At 48.6% G+C, this 20344-nt stretch overlaps 1 protein-coding gene and 1 pseudogene across 1 annotated transcript in view; both read right to left on the bottom strand.

The window, feature by feature from the left end:
• Positions 1 to 18660, bottom strand: part of RHPN1 (rhophilin Rho GTPase binding protein 1) — a 42120-nt gene extending 23460 nt beyond the window's left edge. The window contains exons 1-2 of the mRNA XM_066626499.1: positions 17956 to 18660; positions 3017 to 3132 (exon numbers count right to left, since the gene is read on the bottom strand). Of these exons, the coding sequence (XP_066482596.1) occupies positions 3017 to 3132; positions 17956 to 18066 (227 nt within the window). The 5' untranslated portion in view covers positions 18067 to 18660. The remainder of the gene's footprint in view (positions 1 to 3016; positions 3133 to 17955) is intronic.
• On the bottom strand, positions 17487 to 17602 carry LOC136649982 (5S ribosomal RNA; annotated as a pseudogene).
• Positions 18661 to 20344: the final 1684 nt, after the last annotated feature.

Here is a 20344-nt window from a genome sequence, read left to right on the forward strand (position 1 = left end):
TTAACTTGATTGTTAGCCCTTGGTTGTTTAACTTGATTGTTAACTTGGTTGTTTAATTTGATTGTTAGCCTTGGGTGCCCTTTGGGGAGAAAGGTGGAATACAAAACAAACCAATCAAATCAAAAAATCAAAAAATAAATAAATAAAATAAATTGCTGGTTCCAGGCAGGCAGGTTGAGGCCAGGAATGGGGACAGGATACCAATGGCACAGGTTCAGCTGAAACCACCCCTTCCCTGTCCTGATCCACCCAGCTCCACCTCCAGCCCATCTCCCATGTTGATTTACTGGTTCCAAGGTTTCTTGGTAGGCTGAGCTCTATGTATCATCTTTTGTGACACCCAAAAACCATGCTGTGCCACAAAAATGCAAGTTCTGGCAATGCAGCAGGTCAATAGAGTTGGGCCCCAAGGAGCAAACATCTGTCTGGGCTGTTCCATTTTGGGCTGCAGATGGGGGCTGATATGATACTACAGTCATACTTTACCTCACCGGCCACACAGAAAACTAGCATGTCAGGGAAAACGCTAGGCAAGAAACCTTTCCCCTGATATACTAGTTTTCTACATGAAGGGAACATCTCTCCATGGAGCAGCATCAAGTCACCTCAACCCCCCAACTGCACCCTGAAGTGGCACATCCCAGGCACAGGCTGGCCACCTCATCTGCTATTCAGGAGGGCTGGCTTCAGTCATCTTAGCAGGAAAAGCAGCTGGGTGGTCTCTATCCATATATCTGATAATATCTTTTATGGTGGGGTGCAGCCACATGGCCTCTGATGCAGACAGATTTTGGGAGGGTCCCTGCATCTCAGTCACCCAGGAGGTTTGTTTCTACTCCCATGAACACATCCACAATTTTGCTTCTCAATTACTTCACTGCAATCGCTCAGAAGCTCCCCTGCATTCTTTCACATTTTAATGAGACGGCGGATTAACTGCCTCCACTCCTCCCTCTCACATTTACACACTCAGCTGATTTTTAATTGCTCACTTCAGAAAGGGCGAGGGGAGAGAGCGAGAGAAGGATGCCCCCCTTGCAACAGAGTTCCAGTTTTCAAAATGTCACTCTCAGCCACTTCCCTGCAAGTCTGGCAGGTTTCAATGCCTGGAGACAAGCAAAGCCATGGAAGATGGTCTGGAAAATTCTGCATTTGCCCAGCTGCAACTCAAACTGACACGCAACTGGCGCCTAGTAAAGGGATCAAGTTTATTTCTGTACTTGAGTATTCTTTATGGTATATGATTTTGTATTGAGCATTCAGTATGATTTATACTGCTAAATCACAACATCTCATAGTGATCTGCAGATGAAAACCATTATAAACAACCAGTAAGAGAGACAAATCAAACCAACATCAATAAAATCAGCATATGAATTAGCATCGCAAACCCAGCAAGGGCAGGCAGCAACAAAAATCAAAGATGCTCAAAAAATGAACAGCCACCATCTCAGAAGAAGCAGCACAAACCTTTCTTGGCATAGGATTTCAGAGAATTGGGGCTGGCTCAGAGAGGACCATGCCCCTTACAGGGGCTGAAGCAGGGCCACCTCTGCAAATCTAAAATGTTGGGGAAGAGGGTTCATATGGCAAGAGAAACTCCCAGAAATAATCAGGACCGGAGGTGTGGCCTGGAGGCTGAGCTGTTGTCTTGCCTGCAAAAGCTAAGTGGGGTCGGTTGCTTGGATGGGAAACCAAGGCCACTCTCTGTGCGGAGAAGTGTGAAGGAGTCAGCTAGTAAAAGATAATGTCCTTGAGAAGCCAGCCTGAAGATTGGTTTGCAGCTGCCTGGGAGAGACTTGGAAAGTGCAAACGCTGGCAGTCAGGATGACGACTGCACTATGAAGGGGAAAGACCTGGAGAAATGGTGGTTCTATGAGACAGAAATCTCATCTGCAAAAATCTCATTGAAAAATGGATTTATGTTCAGCCTGCCTAAGTAAACCGCCTTGGGTCTATTGAGAAAGGTGGTATATAAATAGTGCATTAAATAAATTTAGAGCTTTAAATGTCAGCATGGCACAGAGATATAGATTCGGAAATGAACTTACAGCCAGCACAGCTGCCACTTACTCAGAGAGAGGCTGCTGTTTTCAAAGGCAGCCCTTTTTAGAGCGCATTACAGTCTTTCGAGACTGAAGGTTGCCAATACAATACAAAAATACAGTCTGGAAGTCCTAGTACTGTAAGAGAGGGAGACCAACATCTTTCTACCCACATGCTCCACACCAGGCATCCAGCAGGTCTGCCCCCCACCCCAGCTGCTTTTCACTTGAGTCAAGAGCCCCAAAGCTTTCGCCTTTCCTCACAGACCAGGTTCTCCAACAGCCCCAGATCACTGTAGTTGTCCTCTCCTGCGTATTTTCCAGTTTCATAGTATCACTTTTAGGGTCCAATTCTATCCAACAATCCAGCCCCAATGCAGCCATGCCAAAAGGGTGTGCACTGCATCTTGCTGTGGGGGCAGTGATGTCGCTGAAGGGGGGTGGACCAACCATTGTGGCAGGGAGGCTCAGTGCGGCAGGCAAGCGGCCCCTCCCTTTGGAGCCATTCCCAGTGGGGGGAGGAAAACGGAGCCATACGGTTCCACTCGCCCGTCGCACTGAGCCTCCCTGCCACAATAGCTGCGCTGCCCCCCCTCTGGCTACGCCACCGAGTGGGGGGACAGTCATGGAGGCCTCTTGAAGGTAAGGGAATGCTTGTTCCCTTACCTTGGAGCGACACCAGTGCTGGAAAGTGGATAGGACTGGGCCCTTAGTTGACTAAAAACTATATATACATTTAACTGAAAGTAGCCCCAGTGAATACAAGGGGAATTACTTCTGAGTGAATGTGCACGGGATGGCACTGTAAATTAATTCAATTGGGACACTGAATGGGACTTTTGGAGCAACGTCCCACCATACAGCAGCTTCCTGAGAATCCCAGTGTAAGAGAAGGGAAGGAGCAAAGCAACCAGCCCTCGTGGTCCTGTAGAGAAACTTCATCATGAACATACCAACGGACTGCAACTCACCGGAAGAGGTTTTCTGCTCCAGCTCGCATCCTCATCTCCTTGTTGATCTGCTGGTTAATTCGTGCCCGGCGGTGCTGTAGCTTGCTGCGCTGTGTCTGTGCCAGGGGGTCGCAGCCCTGCCAGAGAAGAGACCCAGTTTTAAAACAGTTTCACTTAGGGAATTCCATCAGGCAATGCCCATCCACCATCAAGACTCCCTTGCCGTTTATATCCTGCTCTTATTGTAAAATTCTACACAGAATCCACACGATCCTGGTTGTTATTAGGATTTCAAGCCCCAGATTTCCCCAGAGTGAACCAAATCCTGCCACTCCCATCACCTTCTAGAAATGTGAATTAAGGTCACCAGGAGGAAAGATAAAGGCAGTGGTGTAGCTAGAGGGGGTGCAAAGCACTAAGTTTTGCAGGAAGCCTCACTGCAGCGAGCAAGCAGCCCCTCCCCTTCGGAGCCATTCCAGCAGGGGAAGCACAACGGGGAGGGACCACTTGCATGCTGCTGTGAGGCTCCCTGCAAAACATAGCACTTTGCACCCCTCTAGCTAAACCACTGGGTAAAGGGCTCCCTCCCCCCTTTGCATATTTACCTTGGTCCACTGACAATTTGCCAGAGGTCACCCACCTGCCTGGCTAGGAATGGACGCAAGGACCAAGATCCTGGACTACCAAGAATGCTCAGGATATGGAAAGTACCCAGCAAGCCACAAACTTAAAAAGAGTTTGGTTTTTGGATTTCCTTCTAGCCACTCTGCCATCTTTGGACCAACCCACCCACCTGAGCCCTCCACTGGCTTTCCATGCTTCTCCAAGAGCCCTATTCTTGTTAGGGAGGCGCCAGGAACTCAAAGGGGAGGCGCGGGATGTCCTCTCAAAGCGATACAGTCACACCCCTGGGCAGGAGACCATCTTCTGCCCGTGGTCTGTGCTTTTTTTTTTAAAGCAGAAGAAATGTGAGTTGCTCAGCTGCGAGAGTGGCTGCTGCCGCCCCGCCCTCTTCCGAGCATGCTCAGCTTGCAGTCCTGAACCCTCGCTGAACCTTGTCTGGTTGGTTCCTAGTTCCCAGCCTGGGATCGATTCTCATCAAAGTGAAATCTCTCTTTTCAACCCCTCCTTCTTCCACTCCCCCCTTTCGATCTCCAAACCTTCCCGCTTTCCTCCCCCTCCCCAAATAAAACGCTTCCTATTTTACCAGTCACCAGGGGTCTTAAAGTTGGTTCCATGCAGTTGGCAAAAGGGGGGGGGAAGAGAGAAGCACACGCTTTACTTGGCCAGGAGCAGAAAAAGGGGACTGTTTTGAAAGTGATTTCTTAATCTTGTGGTTTGACTGAAGAGGAGAGGCTGTATTTTTAAAGTGATGAATCTTGCTATTTGAAGGGAATACTTATCAGCCATTGATGAAGCAATTGCCAGCCCAATCCTATCCACACTTGCCTGGGAGTCCCATTGACTCTAATGGGACTTACTTATGAGTAGAATTGCATAGGCTTGAGCTGTGCATCTCCTGGTATAGGAGACAAATCAGCTTCCTAATCAGACCCTTATCAGCTCTGATATATTTTCATGGTCTATTTTTATTTTCCCCACCAGCTGCTGGAAAAATTTAATTTCATTAAATTAATAAAGGGTTCAATCCTATCCAAGGAGAATGGGAGAAATGGCTAGTTGGATTGGGATCCACAGGGGTGTGTGTGTGTAACGTTGTTCACAAAGTTCATTTGCTAAAACAATTCAATTGGTAGGCTTACAAAGTTTTAAAAAATGAGTCCTCTTGGACCAGACAAAATCTACCTACTCCAGCAACCTGACTCCAACAGTGATCAGCAGCTGATTATTTATAAAGCATGTATATTACTGTGTATTAATAATATATTTTTAAGATCTGCATTTAATTAATGATATGATTAATATCTTGGCTGTACTTGTCGTAAGAGGTGACTAAACAGCCACGGGTAGATGGGACTCGTCAGCCTGGGAAGGCAGCTCATCTGAGAGAAGGAAAACTCTGATCCCAAACCTCCACTGCCTTGTGGCTACATCCAGTTAAGGAAAAGGCTTCAGGAGTCAACCTCGAGGCAAAATCCTGAGCCGGAGTCCCTGAGGCAGTTCATGGCTGAACACAGTCACGTTCTGGCAACTCCTGCGACGTCGCTGGAACCAACCGTATTGGCTTCTGCCTTTCCATTGGACCATTTCAGCGACGTGGAGAGGGGGGATTTGCTGCATGGGTAACAGCCTATCCTCCATACCTACTTTACCCAGGCTTCGCGCACTGGAGAGGACACTCTGTTCCAGAATCACCATTCAGAGCGTGACACCATGGTCTTCTGAGACTGAAGGATGCCAACAACGATTAATATAATTAATATTACTATAGTTAATATTTCTGGCCACTTCCTGTTTAATGATGTCACTTCCAGCCCTCAGGAACATGATGGGGAATCATGGCCAACAGCCACGGGGGTCAAGGGAGCCACTGGCCGGAAAAGTTTGAGTACCACTGGCCTAATAAATTGTTGGAGGCAGATAACAGGGCTTTTTTCAGAGAGCTGAAGGAGGTTTGAAGTGGAATCACCATGCTCAGTGTAGATATACTCACTGCATTTCTGCAGCTGTTAAACAGGTTTGGCAGGCTGTGTAACAGTTTGAAAAACCTTTCAAACCTATGCAACCAGGGGTTACAGTAGGACAAATCTGCATAGATGCATTATGTCTCTCCAAAAAAGGACTGTTTCAAGTCCAAGGCTGCAATCCTGTGCATGATTTACTCAGAACTAACTGTCATTGAAAGCAATGGACCATTATGTCAAGAATACATGCATGAGGTTCAGCCTAAGTTTAGCACATACTCTTTTTTCGGGGGGGGGGGGCAGAGAGAAGATGCAGATTTATTTAATCTAAGTATCTCCCACAAAGGGAAGTGGTTCAGCATCTCAAGATGTGCAACAAAAGCTCTAGCCATACGGAAAAAAGTTCTCATTGTGCAGTGAACAATTCCGGTAAATAATGAAACAAGGTTCTCAGGATTCCCAGGGATCCAGATAAAGGGTCTTTTGAGAGTGGTGGGTGCGTCAGAGACCAAGAGTGCCCCGGAATGATACCAAAATGAGGCCCACTTTCCATAAGCAAGCACAAAGGGTTTGCCCCCTGACATTAGCAACACAGGCTCTGAAAGCAAGCCTGAATGCCTTTGGGCTAAAGAAGAAACTTCCCCCTCTCCAGCCGCCCCCAGACTATTTAGTGAGTCAAGAATGGGGAGGGGGATTGCATTCCTCTACAGTGTGTGGCTTGGCTCACTTGTTTGATTAAAAACAAACCCAAGGCTCACTACTCTGAAAGCAGGGGAAGAGCAAGTGCAGCGGGGAGGGGTGCGTGTTCAAGGGAGCGGGTTCAGACCCCTGGCAAATCCCCTAAGACCAGTGTTTCTCAAACTGTGGGTCAGGACCCACTAGGTGGATCGTGAGGCCATTTCAGGTGAGTCCCATTCATTTCAATGTTTTGTTTTTAATATACAGTGATGCCTCGCAAGACGAAATTAATGCGTTCCGCGAGTCATTTCGTCTTGCGAAAATTTCGTCTTGCGAAGCGCGATTTAAAACAAACCAAAACAAAAAAAAAATGCAAAAAAATTCGTCTTGCGAAGCACGGCCATAGAAAAATTCATCTTGCGAGTCACCAAAAAAATTGCAAAACGCTTTTGTCTTGCGAGTTTTTTGTTGCGCAAGGCATTCGTCTTACGAGGCATCACTGTACTAGGCTTGATGCTGCCATGGTATGTGACTGCATCTGTGGAAATGTTACAGACCTGTACTTTTAACAGGCTACTATATAAATACTTTTAACAATGATTGTAAATGGGACTTACTCCTGGGTAAGCATGGGAAGGACGGCTGCCTACGATTGTCAAAAATTTTCCTGCCTGATGATGTCACTTCTAGTCATGACATCACTTCTGGTGGGTCCTGACAGATTCTCATTCCAAAAAGTGGGTCCCGGTGCCAAATATGTAAGAACCACTGCCTTAGACACGTGAGGCTGTCAGATTCCCCTGATCCATCTGGCTCGGATGCTGCCTACACCAGCTGGCTGTCGGATTCACAAGGGGTTTTTGCAGCCCCACTTGGAGACACCAGAGGCTAAAACGGATCTCCAGTAGGAACAACCCCTCTGTATCCGAGAAACTGGAGAACCTATGCCAGGCAGATAAGTCAATCCTGGCTTAGATGAGCCAACGGACTATGCAAGGCAGCTGTATAAGTTCTAGGGGAGAAAGTGGCCCCTGAGCTCCCCACAGGGAAATACTGTATTTTAGCCTGCCTTGGGAAATAACTAGAAAACACTACAAATAATGGTAGCCCAATTTAAATCAATTTTAGTGACAATATTAGTTGTATGACTTTTAGCCAACTGCTAGGTTGATGCAGCTACCACGTATTTGCAGAGGGTACAGACAATATTCCTGAAATAAAAAACATACCTTCCCTCTGTTTAGACTAGAGAATGCTCAAGTGTATCATGACAGAGATTGTGTGAGAAGAGACATTCCAAGTTGTGAGAGAACATGATGGGGGGATACCATAAGAACATAAGAACAGCCCCACTGGATCAGGTCATAGGCCCATCTAGTCCAGCTTCCTGTATCTCACAGCAGCCCACCAAATGCCCCAGGGAGCACACCAGATAACAAGAGACCTCATCCTGCTGCCCGCCCTTGCATCTGGCATTCTGACATAACCCATTTCAAAAATCAGGAGGTTGCGCATACACATCATGGCTTGTACCCCGTAATGGATTTTTCCTCCAGAAACTTGTCCAATCCCCTTTTAAAGGCGTCTAGGCTAGACGCCAGCACCACATCCTGTGGCAAGGAGTTCCACAGACCGACCACACGCTGAGTAAAGAAATATTTTCTTTTGTCTGTCCTAACCTGCCCAACACTCAATTTTAGTGGATGTCCCCTGGTTCTGCTATTATGTGAGAGTGTAAAGAGCATCTCCCTATCCACTCTGTCCATCCCCTGCATAATTTTGTATGTCTCAATCATTTCCCCCTGAGGTGTCTCTTAAGAACATAAGAACATCAGAACAGCCCCACTGGATCAGGCCATAGGCCCATCTAGTCCAGCTTCCTGTATCTCACAGCGGCCCACCAAATGCCCCAGGGAGCACACCAGATAACAAGAGACCTCAACCTGGTGCCCTCCCTTGCATCTGGCATTCTGACATAGCCCATTTCTCAAATCAGGAGGTTGCACATACACATCATGGCTTGTAACCCATAATGGATTTTTCCTCCAGAAACTTGTCCAACATGATGGGGGGATGCCTCTTCTCAGTTGGTGCCGAGCTGCTACAAAGCTGCTGCATCTTAGAAGAGCCATTCCCCTATATGAATATTAATGCAGTGGGGGGGGGATACATCTCTTATGATGATGCTAACCAACTGCAATTTTTTACACTGGTACACTTTTTGCAACTGGTACACTTTGTCTACAAACAGCATACTCTTTATTTCAAAAGTCTGCTCCTCAATAAATTGTGGCATCTTTTTAGTTGATCACAATTTTTTAAATCATTTAATGTAACTGATTTTGAAGAGACACTTTGCCAACAGTCTGAGGCTAAGAGGCAAAGAAGGAAGGCCCATAGCCAGGGAGACAGACCAGGGACAGACTGCACTTGCTCCCGGTGTGGAAGGGATTGTCACTCCCGGATTGGCCTTTTCAGCCACACTAGACGCTGTGCCAGAACCACCTTTCAGAGCGCGATACCATAGTCTTTCGAGACTGAAGGTTGCCAATACAAATACAATGTAACTGATGGACTGATTAAAGGCTGCAGCCTTAGGAACAAGTCCAGGTGACTCCTTCAGCCTGTTTGCCCTTTTACAAGCATGGAGGGGACTTGTGCTGCCAGGTTTGCTCAACATGCTCCATTATTGCTAATTAGGAACATCAGTGGTCAGCCGCCACAGAAGCTTAGAAGTGTTCTTTGCTGCTTTCCTCAATGTGACTATCATCCTGCACACACCTCTTACTTAGACAGTGACATTTAATGAGTTACAAGTTCCCTCCTCTGGGCCAAGACAACAGCATAGATAGAAGGGGTGCAAAGCACTAAGTTTTGCAGGTGCCTGAATGTGCTGTGCCAGTGGCCCCTCTCCCTTCCCTTTGGATCCATTCTGGGCAGCGGGAGTAAAATGGAGGTGTACGCCATACCACAGAATTTCAAAAGAACAAAAGGAACAGAGATAGAACAGGATATATCATATTCAACCAGCTCTAAACATTATACAGACATTTGCTGCATCAGAGTTACTAAGAGTGTAATCCTAACCTGTGCTGGAACAGGCAGGTCGACTGGTCTGAACTGTATCCAGTGCAGGTTTGGGGCGGCCCAGGGCACAACTTGGAGTAAGGGGATTTCTGCCCCCTTACCCTGAGCAACCCTATGTGGCAGCCCTATGTGGTGACTCGGATCTGCGCCCACAATTTTGGAGATGCAAATCCAAACAGCCCAAGTAATGCCGTTCGGGTCGGGGACAGGGGTTAGGATTCAGCCTGCATCACCATGGCTGGACCCCCCTGCTGGACCTGATTCGCCCCTGGGCTGCCCTCTCCCCACCCAGAAACGCCTGCTCCTTGCTTCCGTTCCTCCCTTCCTCCCTCCGCCTTCTCCCACTCCCTGTGCTGGCACAAACTGAAGCTACCCCAGTGCTGCCCCGGCTCCACTGGGCCAGCACATGTCTGTGCATGTGAATATGGGGAGAGGGTAGCCCAGGGGCAGGATAGGATTGTGCTGTAAATTAAATAATTTTTTTTCAAGAATTAATGAGTAACTACATACAGTTTGGAAAGTGATAACTTTTACTATCCTTCAGCCTCTCCATGCACCATAGTCATGATGGATTGCTGTCATCTCTCTGAACTATTATATAGGGACACCTGTCTGGTTTTTGCCTTTATTGATGAGCACAGGTAGTTCATGTATTACAACAAACCATGGTTTGTCTCATCTGCCCCATCTCCTCTCCTCTGCATGCAATCAGATGTTTCCATTTGTGGTTTGTCAACAAAACCTCAGTTTCCCATTTTGTCCAAATATGGGGAACTGTGGTTTATTCAAACCACAGCTAGTTAACAAGGCAGGATATCAAACCACAATCAGAGCATGTTGCTATATCTGGATAGGCCTTGCAACCCTGAAAATGTGCAAGGCCGTACAGACAGCCATTAAGTGATAAGAGCTGCACTGAACCCTGAAATTTATTATCTCTGACAAAGCAGGATTACAGATTGGCCTATAAAGCAGATGTGAAGCCGCCATGGGCTCAAATGAAACAAGCCAAATAATATTATTTTCCAATGCTCCACAGGAGGGAGGGAGGGAGGGAGGGAGGGAGGAGAGAGAGAGAGAGAGAGAGAGAGAGAGAGAGAGAGAGAGAGAGAGAGAAAGAAAGAAAGAAAGAAAGAAAGAAAGAAAGAAAGAAAGAAAGAAAGAAAGAAAGAAAGAAAGAAAGAAGCCATTTGTGTGACATGAAATAGATCTGTCTGGTTTTCCAGCAAAATTATGGTATAATTTTCTTGACCTACACACAACTGTGTCAACTGCTTCCTTCAAGTTTATTCTTTATCTAAACTCAGAGCAGAGTTTAAACATAAGCCAGCATAAAAACACATTCGAAACAAACAACAAACTATGAACAAGAGAAAAGCAGCAGCAAATTTGCAAAATAAAAAAAACTCAAACAACTCTGTTCAGAACAGAAGGTGCAGAAATTTGGGAGAAGCCACTGCTCAGTGACCCAGTCCATGGATTTGCATGCAGAAGGTCTCGGGTTTCATCCCAAAATCTCCAATGGCAAAGTTTCAGGCAGTCTGTTCTCTTATCTGCTCCCCAACACCCAGGAGAGCCACTGCCCTCAGAGGAGAAAATGCCAGGCTAGACTGGCCAACAGGTAGCTTCAGATATGTTCATAAACAGAAGGTCAGCGAAAAGCCTCTGGAACTGGGAAAAATTTGAACTGGTGGGGAAGGCTAATAAAGAGGGGGCAGAAGTTTCACGTTCTTGGTGCTGCAATGCAGAAGGCCCTTTTTCTGTTTGCACCAAGAGCACCGCAGATGATGGCCAGACATATCAAATAACCTCTCCTGCTGATCTCAGTGGAACTGTACAAGCACATATCCTGGCCCCCCAGCCACTGGTGATACTGTCATAACCAGGCCAGAAATGATCCAGTAGTCAGTGATGCTGGGATAAACAGGGAGCTGCATGCCTCAAGGGACTGGCTCTGCTAAAAGGATTTGTCGCCTTTCCCCAGACCATCACTGGGTCATGCAAGCAGTTAAATACCAAGCATGACGCTTGATTTTCTATGCTGCATTTTAGAGCATAAGCTTGTCAGGTCAGGGGTGTTCAGTCAGGTCTCCTCTGTTGCAACAGTGTAAGAATAATAATGGAACTAGTCACTTCTGTCTTCCATGAGTGCCCACAGCAGACAGGCATCGACACACAGAAAAACAAATGGGAAATCTTCCCAGACATGACATCAGCTCAGCCTGTCAGAAAACTCAGGTGGTGTCGGCTTGTTAGCGCCACTCCAACATTATACGACACATGCAGACGGATCTGTTGCATGAGCAGAGATCATTTCCACACAGAACTTGGGAAGCAGGCTGCACATCACGTCTCCTCTGGCAGCCAGTGTCCCTGAGCTTAAGAACAAAAAACCCAGAGACCGAAGCCAGCTTGTCCAGTACAGCATGAAAAACAAGAGCCTTTGTGGCAGGCAAACAAGCAACATGTCCGAAACGCAGGGCAGAAAGCCAGGCTAAGAACCAGCCACAGGAAACAGATGCAGTTTGGCCCCAGTGACCAAATGGCAGTGGGGAGATAACAGTCATGGCCCTATCTCCAGTGCTCCATTCCACTTGTCAGAGTCACCATAGCAACCTGATCCTCACCACAATGCATTCAGCTGGCTGCTCAGAAGCCCTTTCAATCCAACGTAACCCTCTTTCAAGTCTTGACATCGATCTCGCTCTTAAAAACACACTAGCACCCGATACTACAATTCCCATTAGAGCTTGAACTCTGAGCATACAAAGCTTCAACATCACATGGGGAAGGCACTTCTCCTCCAACAGAAAGCAAGAGAGGCTTGTGAAGACCTCGGCAGTGGGCTTCAGCCTCTTCAGATGCAGAACCCACCTCCGACCCCACTCAAAAATGTTATGTTTGATCATATAGGTCTGTCTTTTCTCCATTCTCTTTCCTCTTCTTCCTTCTGCAGCCGCTCCCTTTTTCTCCCCACCCCTTTAAAAACAAAAATAAACAGCAAAAGAAAATAAAAGAGGCACAAATCTATCATACACGGGGGTGAAGCCCAACTGTGGATCTCCAAACGCAATCTGAACCCCCAATGCTTTAAAAGCAATAAGAATGGTTAGAAATGCAGAACTCCCTGGAGGTGCATTATTGAATCTTGCCAAGCACAGGTAAAGATTTCAAAATTCACACTTTTAACTCACTTAATGTGGATTCATTACCCAGATCCACCAACTATGTTGCCATCCTAAAAATGTCCAATAACACAGGCCTACAAAATTGAGGGTCAGAAAAGTTTTTCCCAAACTTTATGGTGGTTTGATATGAATTTGGGGTGTCAATTCCAAAAATGGCATCCGTTTTGCCATATCACGTCTAGTTTTGGAGACATGGCATAGCCTCTTTAGTGAATGGTTCAAGCAGCTTCCTCATGAGGAAGCCATGGTGTAGGCTTCCCCATGAGGAAGCTGCTTGAACCATTCACTAAAGAGGCTATGCCGTGCCTCCAAAACTAGACGTGATAGGGCAAAACAGATGCCATTTTTGGAATCAGCACCCCAAATATACCCACGAATTGGTGTAATGTTTAAGGAAACAAAATGTGTGTTGGCTTCTGTAATTTAAACTGATGAATTGTTTTCATCCTTTCCATGAACACATGAAGCGTGAGATTCTAATCCATGAGTCTCTGAGCTACATAACCTTGTGGAGGTGGTTATTCCAGAAGTACTAAGGTGGTATATGAGGGTGACATCAACATGTATGTGGCACTGATGAAACTCTGACTCAATCCAGCAGTCCTAAGCAAAAACAGCACGAATGAAAGTCTACAGAACCCCATTTGCAACATTGGCTGCCTGGGCTCTTCCCGACCTCCACCCTCTGCACTGCTCACCACCCCAGTTTCCTCCTCTCTCCTGTCCTCCCCCCCCCCCCAGTTTAAATCTAGATTAAATTCTTTGGGGCAGGGACCTCCATTTTTTGGCTTATCTTATTCATGAAAAGGCCAACAACACCAGTGGCATTAAATCAATAGATGCTGAAATTATTGTATTGGCAACCTTCAGTCTCGAAAGACTCTGGTATCGCGCTCTGAAAGGTGGTTCTGGCACAGCGTCTAGTGTGGCTGAAAAGGCCAATCCGGGAGTGACAATCCCTTCCACACCGGGAGCAAGTGCAGTCTGTCCCTGGTCTGTCTCCCTGGCTATGGGAGATGCTGAAATAAATACACAGATTTTCTATAGAACCTGACAGTCACCTGCGCAGAGGCCATATAGCAAGTCTAGGCAGGTTGTGGATTTATTGCTACTGGTGTCTTGCTAAGCACCCAGTCAGTTCGCCTGGGGCTGCGTGAACTGGAGAAGTTTCCTTTTTTCCATCCCTGTTTGAGTCAATAGGGAACCAGTTTCTGAAAATCTTGCCACAAACCTGTTGGGAGATGCCTCAGCAGTCACCAAACAAACAGGTTAATGACATAGAACAATTTCGAAAGTTCACATGTCCTTAAGTTAGGAGCAGATTCATATTTACTGATACTTGCAGAATCTTTGAACATTGAGCTCTAAAGGAAATGCTGGGGTATAGAACTTATATTGAAATGTTATTCTGATTTAGAGCACTTCCTGGGGTGGGTGTGTCTGTACATACCCATATGCACATATTTAACAATCTGCAAGAAATAACTGTTGTCATATAGTCAGTAATAGAATTGAGTCCTTATCAAAACCACATAAAATGAACACAGAACTGTCAGAAGATGGTCTCTATGCTTTCCAAGCTCATGTCAAACCCTTGACTAGACTGCAGGCCTGCTACGTGGAATCTGATTGTGAAGTGCAAAGTGCCTCTGCACATGTTTCAAGAGTACACTTAGGCTGCAATCCTACACACCAGTGCTTCCCAAACTGTGAGCTGTGACTCCCTGGGGAGCCGCGGAAACAAACCAGGAGTCCTTGAGAAAAACCTGTCGCCCTATACAATGTATAGGATTGTAGCCCAAATGGGGAGCCATGGCCAATGGCCCAGTAGGTCAAAGGAGCAACCAGTCGAAAATGTTTTGAACCACTGCTATACACACTTTCTTAGGAGCAAGCTCCACTGAACACAATGGTGCTTATTTCTGAGTAGACATGCCTAGAATTGAGCACTTAACCCATTTCTGCCCAGCCCACAGGTGATCCCTGTTGCGTATATGCAACATTGGGCAGAAGTGGCTTAAGGCAGGAGTGTCAAACATAAGGCCCGGGGGCCAGATGTGGCCCGCAGAAGCTTTTTATCCAGCCCTCAGGCTCTCAGCTGCCGAGCAGTACTGAGGTGTTACTGCTGAAAGGCCAGCCCACATGAAAATTGGGCTTTCCCATATCTTGAAATATGATTGAGATTTGCAAATTTTCTCTTCTGTCATTTGCTGCTAATGAGTTCGTAAGTGAGAAAAAGTGCTTATTTTTGGTTATGATCTGTTTAATGATATTACTACCTGCTTAATTATGTCACTTCTGGTCCTCAGCGAGCATCATGAATTCTATTTGGCCCTCTGTATGAAACAAGTCTGAGACTCCTGGCTTAAGGTGTCTTAAGCATATTTCTAAAATGCATGAAGGCAACAACAGGTTGGGACCCAGATATCTCAAGGACCACTCCTCCCTCACATATGATTGTGCTCGTATCTTCCCACCTCTGTCAGAGGTAAACTTGTGGCGACATGGGGACTTTCTCCTTGGCAGAGATGAGGTTAAGGAACTCCCCTGCCTCAGGTGATCTGGGCTGTCCAGAGCCCAGTGAAAATTCTGGCAGATCTTCAGTCTGTTCAGTTCTCAAGTTGTTAGTACTTTGACCTATTATGCTGGCTGTACACATAATTTTATCTGCCGTTGCCGTATCTGATTTTGTTTTAAATACTGTGGGAGTAGTTTAAATTTTGCCTAGGTCAGCCAGTGCCCTGGGTGTCCCAGCAATAAAATGGAAAAATGGAATGTAAATATTTTAATTAATAAATAAAATCTAAACAAACCCGTGGTTTGCAAATAAGTGTGTCATATAGCCGCATTCATCAAGGAGTCGCGATTGGGTGCATCTCTCTGTTGTATGTACACTCAGGCAAATTCAGATTTGGCTCCATATAGCATGTGACATGAGATCAGAACTTCTGGAGATGTAGGGCTGGGCACAGAAAAAACAGACATGTCAAAATCACTTCTGCATAAAGACAGCGAGAACTTGGGAAGAAGGACGAATGGTGATTTAATACACCATTGCAAACTCATTCCAAGTGAATAGAAGTAAGTTATTTTCACTTTCATACAATACCAGAACCAGGTAAAGTTCACTACAATTGACAGGTGGGATGCCATATTGAATAAAAGGAAATATTTCTTCACCCACTGAGTAATTTATCCATAGAACTCCTTGCCACAGGATATGGTGATGACACCTGGCCTAGATGCCTTTACAAGGGGCCTGGACAGATTTATGGAGGAAAGGCTCACCACAGGTTACAAGTCATGATGATTACGTGCAACCTTTTTGTTTTAGAGGTAGCCTCTCTGAGTGCCAGATGCAAGAGACTGGCAACAGGATATAGGTGTCTTGCATGGCATCAGGTGGGCCACTGTGAGTTACAGGAAACTGGATGACGTGGGTCTTTGACCTGATCCAGCATGGCTCTTCTGATGTTCTTGTTCCCAAAAAGTTACTAGCCAAAAATATGAGTCACTGGGGCATACCAACAACTTCGGAGAAAGTAGAACAGACTCTCCCTTTCCAAAAGCTGTGTACATTTCTGATTTAACCCATTTCTGCCCAGCATACAGGTGTACACATTTGATCCCTGTTGTGTATATGCAATGTTGGACAGAAACAGCTTAACATAATGCAAGCATTCAGCAAAGCATTTACAGGTGTAGCAGAACATGAGGATACGTATGCCACAACCATTTCCATTGGGCATCAGCTACATCTAGCCTCATCGGAAGCTCAGTTGTGGATTGTAGGTATTTGTTTGGCCAAGCCAGAAGCTTCCTCTGAGAAAGACTAGCCAGCCACAGACCGACAATCTACATCTATGTCTTTTAGGCTTGATGGTTATGAGCAGACACGAAGAGCTGCCAAAAAGTCAGCCGTCACACCGCCTGCAGAAAAAACTCCAGCAGAAAACAGGAGTGCAAGCCAGCTGGAGAGAGATCAGAGGGCAGGAAAGAGAAGCGCTGGGGGTTTTGCTTTAAAGTACAGAGCCGGCTCAAAAGAGATGTCCTGTGCCACATCCCCAAGAGAGCTTTTGCAGGTCAACCCTTACCTCTGCTTCTCCACTGCTACCTGACTCACCTGCAGCTCATCCCTGCTTCTTCAATTTCTCTCCACATCCATGTCTAACAACTTAAAGTCAACTGCCCCTTCTTAGAAGGTTTTACAATGTTCTTTCTACATGCAACACACTGTAGGTGCGCTAGGAACACAAAAAAAGTAGTTCAAAACACTGACAATTTACAAAAATCACAATCTGGCAATACCTTGATTCAGATCAACCCAAATAACACAAAGTTGTGAGCAGCAAGCATTCAGCTCCCCAGAGTTCCTGAAGTCCTGAGACCCAGAATGATGTAGTGGCTCTAGTGGTGTAGTGAAGATCCAAGTTCAAATCCCTGCTCAGCTATGAAGTTTCTCAAGTGAGTTTGGGACAGTTGCTATCTCTCAGCCTTGCCTACTTCACAGGGTAGTGGAGGTCAAAAGGAGGGAAGAAATTATACACCATTCTAAGCTCTTTGGAGGAAGGGTGGTATACAAACATGAAAAATAAACTCTCAATTAGACTGAATGTTAACCCATTTTTAGCCCTGCCCCCAGGTGTACACATTTGGTCTCTGTTGCATATATGCAACATTGGGCAAAAATTTAAGCAAAGCAAAGGCATGGGAGTGGGGAGAACAATGTGAGCACGGTGCAAGGACCCAAAGATGACCCTGTGTAATAGTTTTCTGTTTAAGTTTATAATGCTTAAGACAAGGAGCAGGAGGAGCAATGCAGACTTGGTTGGTTGGCAACCTTCAGTCTCGAAAGACTATGGTATAAGCCTACAGCACCCGGTATTCCCAGGCGGTCTCCCATTCAAGTACTAACCAGGCCTGACCCTGCTTAGCTTCCGAGATCATGGTCTAAGCCTACAGCACCCAGTATTCCCAGGCGGTCTCCCATCCAAGTACTAACCAGGCCTGACCCTGCTTAGCTTCCAAGATCAGATGAGATTGGGCATGTGCAGGGTAAGCCTGTTTTTCAATGCAAACTTACAGGGCAAACATATGCATATGTCAGAAGTCTGTGCCGGAGTCCAAGGGGATCTATTCCCATGTGAGTGACTACAGGATTTGGACCAGAATCTTAATTTGATTAGCCTCACTAGGATGCAACCAGCTGTTCCCCCATTTGTTAGGAAAATCTTGCACTTACTGGAGTCCATAGATCCCGCAAGGCATATACAGGAAGTGCCACAAATAGGGACACACAGAGCATGCTGATAACAGTACTCCAGACTTTCCCACCTACCTGTCCTCAAGCAGGTGGTTCTGCCAGGCCCCTGTGCACTCTATCACCCCACAGTGGCATCACCAAGCCTTCCTCTGGCCTCACCTTCCGCACACTGCCACTCTCGGAGGGTTGTAGCAGGAGAGGGAAGCCACTGTCCCCCTCTCCATCTCCTTCAGCGTCCCCTCCTGGGGGGCTGTCCTCTTCTGGGATCATATTCCCCGGCAGCAGTCAGGCATCAGTCAGGCAGCTTCAGCTCTAGGCAAGACTGTGGCCCCAAAGGAAGGCGGTCAAACCGGGATCCTTCACAGGTCTTCTAGGAGGCTCTGGAGAGTTCACCTGGGTCCCCTGGCATGCCTCTCTCCACTCGGAGCATGCTCCTCTGGGACCCTGCCTAGGAGGCTGTCTGGGCTTCTCCGAGTGTTTCTCTCCAGCCTGGACCCCAAGAACCCACCTCCCAGTTTAGGGACACCTCAGGACTGGGGGGTTGCCTGCACAGCCCGCCCTGGCCCTGCTCCCCGGAGTCCTGGGAGGCCACCCACCTGCAGGGGCCTGCCTGGGTCCGGCCCTCCGGGGTGCACGGGCAGTCCTTGGGGCTGCTGCCGCCTAGGGCGCCCCCTCCTGCGGGTCCCGAGCACCTCCTCCCTGCTGGGGAGGCCCCCCCCGGGCCACCTGGGGGTGGGTGGCTGGCTCCCAACCTCCCGGGGGCTCCTGCCCAGGCCGCCCCTACCGCCGACGGGCACCCCGAGAAGCGCAGGGCCGCCGGTGGGGGACGGGGAGCGCAGACCCTCCGCGCTGCAGCGCCTGGAAGAGAGCGGCGGCTCGGGCGACCGGAGAGGAGGCGGCTGCGCCCGGCCAATGGGGCGGGCGGGGCGCAGAGGGGCAGCCGGCGGGCCCAATGGGAGGGGCGGGGCAGAGCCCTTCGCTGCACCGCCCATCGCGCCTCCCCGGCTGGTGGGGGCAGCGCCGCGTCTCCCGGGAGACCGGGAAGGGGCCGGCGAGCTGCGCTGCGCGTCCCGAGCATCCTCTGCGCTGCGCTGCGCTGCGCTGCGCTGGTGGCGCCCCTCGCCCCGCAGCCCGTCCAGCTGCAGCCGCGCACGCGAAGTGGGCTCGCCACACTTACCCGGGAGTAAGCCCCACCGGCCAGCCTGGGACTTCCTTCCGAGGAGACGCGCCTGGCGGCGGGCTCTGGGCAGCCCCTTCTGGCGGGACCCTCCCCTCCCGCAGCCGCAGCCTCGGCCGCACTTACCTGGGAGCAGGGCCCGATCCTGCCCACCTGTCCGGCGCCAGTGGGACGAGCGCGGCACCCTGCGCTGGGGGGCAGTCGGGGAAGGGTGTGGGTCGCAGCTCCACCGGGCTGGGAAGATGGACGGGCGGAGCCCCGAGGCTGCATCCCAGCCACGCTTACAGGGGAAGAAGTCCCCTCCAACTCACTGGGACTTCCCCCTGAGTAGGCATCGCTAGGGTTGCGCTGCGAGCCTCTTCCCTGCCCTTCCTGGACGGCGGTCCTTGCTCGCGAGGAAGTCCGACGGGACCGGCGCCAGGTGAGCGGCCTCAGCCCGACACTTCCTCGCGAGCAAGATCGCAGGGCGGCATCACCTGCCGGTGGCGTAGCTGGAGCGGGTGGAGCAGCCAGTCTGGGGGGAGGCTCCGTTTTGCCCCCCCCTCGCCGGGAATGGCTCCGAAGGGGAGGGGGAGGAGCTGCTTGCACGCCCCAGGGAGGCTCCCTGCAAAACTTAGGCTGCAATCCTACACACACACTCCTGGGAGTAAGCCCTATGGAACATATTGGCACTTACTTCTGAGTAGACATGCCTAGGCTCGAGCTGTTAGTGCTTTGCAGTTTGCGGTGACTCCCTGCAGAACTTAGTGCTTTGCCCCCCTCTAGCTACGCCGCTGCCCCTCCCATGTGAATGACGCCCAGGATCGGGCCCTTTAGCGCTTGGAAGAATGCGGTCGCGGGAGGCAAGAAGAGCAACCTCGGGCACCGGAGCGGAAGAGACTTGAAACTGGCTACATTGTTGCACCTGGTGCGGAACAAGCAGCAAAATGGGGGAGCCCTGAGGCTCCAGTCCTAGCCACACTTACATGGGAGTAAGTCCCATCCAACTCAATGGGACTTACTCCTGAGTAGGCATCGCTAGGATGCCTTGAAAATTACCCCCCCCTTTTTTTTTTGCAAGGCTCCTCTCGGTTTAAGGCTCCTTCCCAGAATGCCCTGAGGTCGTCCCCTCCCAATTAGAGGCGAGCAGGATCCTTAAAGTAACTTCTTGGAAGGGGCCAGTTTCCTTAAGAGGGAGGAGAGGAGGTGGCCCTTCCTGCAGGGAGCGACGCCCTGCACCTTTGGAACACTCTCCAAGCTCAGCTCAGTTGCAGTTCCAAGCAGGTGGGTGCAAGTCTGAGTCAAGCAGCTAGTCCTTAAGCCATTTCTGCCCAACGTTGCGCATATGCAACATGTGTACACCTGTAGGCTGGGCTGGCTGGCCAGAAATGG

Source organism: Tiliqua scincoides, chromosome 4, assembly GCF_035046505.1.
Source record: "Tiliqua scincoides isolate rTilSci1 chromosome 4, rTilSci1.hap2, whole genome shotgun sequence".
Lineage (NCBI taxonomy): Eukaryota > Metazoa > Chordata > Lepidosauria > Squamata > Scincidae > Tiliqua > Tiliqua scincoides.